This window comes from Capsella rubella, unplaced genomic scaffold, assembly GCF_000375325.1.
Source record: "Capsella rubella cultivar Monte Gargano unplaced genomic scaffold, Caprub1_0 scaffold_6, whole genome shotgun sequence".
Taxonomy (NCBI): Eukaryota; Viridiplantae; Streptophyta; class Magnoliopsida; order Brassicales; family Brassicaceae; genus Capsella; species Capsella rubella.
The window spans coordinates 14,372,545-14,376,940 of NW_006238918.1; the positions used below are offsets into that span (position 1 = coordinate 14,372,545).

The following is a 4,396-nucleotide window of genomic DNA, read 5'->3' on the forward strand; positions in this document are numbered from 1 at the left end:
TTTTATTGATTATATTACCATTATTTATGTATTTTAGATGCATTTTTATATTTGTTATACCAAATATTTTTAAATTATATTTTTCTATATATCAAATATTTAAACTTATAAAAAATTATAATTTTTTTTGTTTTTTCATATAAGAAATTAATATAATAATTAGAATATTTTTAAAAGATTGAGATCTTTATATTCATAAACAAATTTTCCTTATAAGACATATTTTTATATTTAGCATTAATATAGTTTCCTAAATGATAGGAATCTGGTGTATATTATTGAAATATTTGAAAAATATTTAACAAAAAATTTGGCAAGTATCCGATTGAAACCCGGAATATTTTGAAAAACCCGACCCGAATCCCTTGTGTACTTCTCTTTTACTATAGTAGGGATGTCTAATAGTTACTTTCGTTTTGTTAATTACCTATAATCTATGGTGACATAAAAAAATATTATATACGTTCATTAAGAAATAACTTTGCCTATTGAGAATTAGCTTTGCCTGGTTTAAACTATTGATTTTTAGACGAATTTGATTTTTTTTTTTTTCACACTATCAAATTGAACGTTATAGGATCGATATGATTCGAGAACATTGGAGTTGTCTAGTTAATTATTTCATTTTATAGGATCGACTTTTACAGATGACCAGCTAATTAAAACAATGACAATTAATTGTTTTCTAATAATCAAATCATATCTAAAAAAAATTAGTCAAATAATCCACCTATTAAAGACAAATTATAAATTAAACCTTCACATTTCTCTCCTAATGAAACCCCTATAAATATACACGAAACAGTTAACATCACCCATCTCAACGAAACTTAAACGCACTACTAGTAAACTTCTCGAGCCTATTCCTCTCCACAATTACAAATGGCTCCAAGAACCTCCCTTGCACTCTTCCTTTCTCTCAACCTTCTCTTCTTCACTTACGCCTCTGCGGCTTGTCCTAGAGACTCCCTACAGCTCGGTGTTTGCGCCAAAGTACTCTTGCAAGTGGAGCTAAAATTTAACACATCTTTAAAGCCATGCTGCTCTCTCATCCAAGGCTTGGCTGACCTTGATGCTGCTGTATGCCTCTGTGATGTGCTCAAGACTAAGGTTCTTGGAACACCTCTTAACCTTCCCCTCAATCCCAGCGTACTCCTCAGTGTTTGCGGTAGAGAAGCTCCAAACAACTTCCAGTGCGCGTAAGTTGAATGGGTGTTTATGATGAACCTATCTTCTTATCTTCTTGTTTTATGTTAAGGTGGTTTTTTTTTTTTTTTTGTATTTTTCTTGAATTCGTTTTCATGCAAATATGCAATAATGGATATAATGCATGGGTTTGTGTATGCATGTAATCGGCAAGTTTGTACTCCTTTACTTCATTGTTCCTCTGTCCCTTCTTTGTAATTATTTTTTTTCGAATTTGATATAATAATTTCACTTCTTACTATAATTAAATTTTAACATAATTAGAAATGAAAAAAAGCCATATTGGAAAAATAATAATTAAGATGCTTGGAATCTCGGTGTTTAATGAACTTGGTGAATGTGACATTAGTCATTAAGTGCTTCTTAATTTAGTTAAGCCGTGTAAATGTAATTGCAACCTCATTGAAGGTTTCGCTGATGACCTAGAAGCTGCGGTATCATCATTAACCTTAGCTTGATCCTCAGCTTCACATGGCTTCCAATGCCCTTAATTTAAAAACAATTATTTCTAAAACTTGGTTAATAGGAATTAATTATATACAAATATTGAAGCTGTTTTCCGGCAGATCTCACCAAGATCGAAGTCTATATTTGATCTGAACAGTTTTGTACCTCAAACTAACAAGTGCAAATTAAGTAAACTAATCATTTTCGAATTATATTTTAGGAGATCTTTTTCTTTTCAATGTAAGATTTTCAGCAGAAATGACTCTTCTAACTTTTTATCTGATTTAATCTATATATATATAAAGTTAGCTTTTTCTCTCTTCTCCTTAAGCCACATCATCATCCACCTCATTTTATTATTTAATTTTTAAAATTAATTATACCATTTTATCATTTAATTTTAAGATTTAAACCTATATAAACCTATATAAAGTTAGCTTTTTCTCTCTTCTCCTTAAGCCACATCATCATCCACCTCATTTTATTATTTAATTTTTAAAATTAATTATACCATTTATCATTTAATTTTAAGATTTAAACCTATATAAATAAATTTATCAAAAATGAATATGAAAGGTCTTTTTTATAGAAATTTGGTGGTTGTGTCAGGAAATTTGATAATATTAACTTTATATATATAGATTACATCTTATCTCAACAGATATTAGACTTACTATAATGTCAAATTGTTTCTTAATTTATATTTGATTTCAATTTTAAATCATTTCCTCTGCTTTCAATTTTTGACTTGATTAACCCGTCAGAGTTCAAAAAAAAAAAATTAGTTTATATTATTGATCACATTGGACATGCTTTCCCTAAAATTCTTGCAAAGTTGCAATTGGCCAAAATTTAAAATTTAAGTTAGACGAATTAATATGTATCTTTCTTTTTTTAAGTTAAGTGAAATATGATTTGATAACTCCAACCATCTGAGATGAAATAATACAATATTATCACATGGAAATGAAATAATAAACTATATGTCTTCGTCTGACTAAATGATGTTTTAGAAATAATGGTGACAAAGGTATTTGTTAAATATATCACATGGACAAAGCATGGAGGAATAAAGAAACTCATTCCAATTTCGATGTGCTTAATTAACAAAAATAGATGTTTAAATGAAAATAGCAGGTTTTAGAAAAGAAACCTGTGATACCTAGATATACATAATATTTGCTTAGATATAGGTGCTATACTACTAGCTTTGATATAACGTCAAAAATAACTCACTCCAACTTATTATCCCTTGATGATGAAGAGTTTTTAGGTTTAACTTGCGAAAGGTGGGATTTACGAGCTGGTCTGAATCACTCTCTCGTCAATCAGGAGGTCGTACAGGGAATAGATCAGGTGAGTGACTCGTTTAATCAGTAGGATAAATGACTCACTCGATCAATGGACGAATGAAGGATGTTGAATCACTCAACAAACTTAGTTCGCAGATTTTGTAAGTATTAAGTGACTCACTCATAAAGAACTGAAAAACAAGATTGAAAAGACTCAAACTTTGACAAGAAGAAAAAATTTCTACTGCTTTGAAATGATCAAGGGTGTTTTACAAATGAACAATCTAATGAGCTTATATAGGCTCAACTACACGTTCTAGTAGTCTAAAAGAGGTGTATTCAAAATGGAATTTTAAGAGATTTGAGTTTTTAAATGATTATGATGATTTTAGAGAAGTTCATATGACTTTTGTAAAATCCTTTTACATCTCACCAAAAACCATGAGATTTGGATTTCTGTATTTTTAACTAAGGAATTCCTTTCAAATCTTCTGAAATCCTTCAAAATCATTAAAAGCCAAATCCACAAATTGTTTTCAATAACAGTGGATTTGAATGTGGATTTTGAAATAATTAGTTCAATAACAATGGATTTCATGAGACTTTTTAAAATTTATATTTGAATAACACTAGATTAATAAGTTCTACACAAATCTCTTAAAATGCTACTTTGAATACACCTCCCTAAACCAAGAAACAAATCGCATAAAATTGAAGACACTAGCCGTTGGGAATTTATGAACCAAATCAGCTAAATAAGGCAAGTAGAAAGATACCTTGAGTTTTGAAAGCTTTGGTGCGAAAACATGATTTCTTAAGGTGTCTAGGTTCATTTTAGAAAGCTTCAAGATGTACATAAGAAAATAAGGAAGTAGTCGTTGCAGCTTTATCTCCTTTGGTTCCATGTATGATAAGTAGTGACTCGTCGGTTTCTTGTATGGTAAGGTGTACTAAAGGTCGTGTTGCACAAGTATTGTTTGGTCTAAATATTTACATGGTTTCCATATCTTATTATATAAACCTTGGTTTTCAAAGTTAGCCATTAACAAGATCGTGACACGTGTTAATTATAATTGATAAGATATTGACACATGTCGTAACTAATTTTGTTAATATTTGGATAATATAGAAATATTATTAACCCTATCGAAAAAAGAAATATATAAAATAAATATTATTAATAAAATATACAAATAACCTAATTTCAGTTATGTCAATTTGGTTTATCAATAAGATAGGGATTTAAAATTTATAATTAACAAGAATATATGACGATTTTTGTTTACAGAAGAGAATTAAGGTTTAAACTTTAATTTTACGATTAAATCAGGTTATTTGTTGGTTTGGGTATATAAATGATAAATAAGAATTATGGTTTATCTTTATAAATTAAAATTATGGTTGAAGTTTAACAATTAAACGAGATTATATGTCGAAACTTGGTTTTTAAA

General features: G+C 28.8%; 1 protein-coding gene across 1 annotated transcript; it reads left to right on the top strand.

Moving 5' to 3' along the window:
- The first annotated feature begins 835 nt into the window (after nt 1-835).
- On the top strand, nt 836-1,447 carry LOC17881619 (putative lipid-binding protein AIR1). The gene has a single exon (XM_006290151.2). The coding sequence runs from the start codon at nt 883-885 to the stop codon at nt 1,201-1,203; it is 321 nt and encodes a 106-aa protein (XP_006290213.1). The 5' UTR covers nt 836-882; the 3' UTR covers nt 1,204-1,447.
- The last annotated feature ends 2,949 nt before the right edge of the window (nt 1,448-4,396 follow it).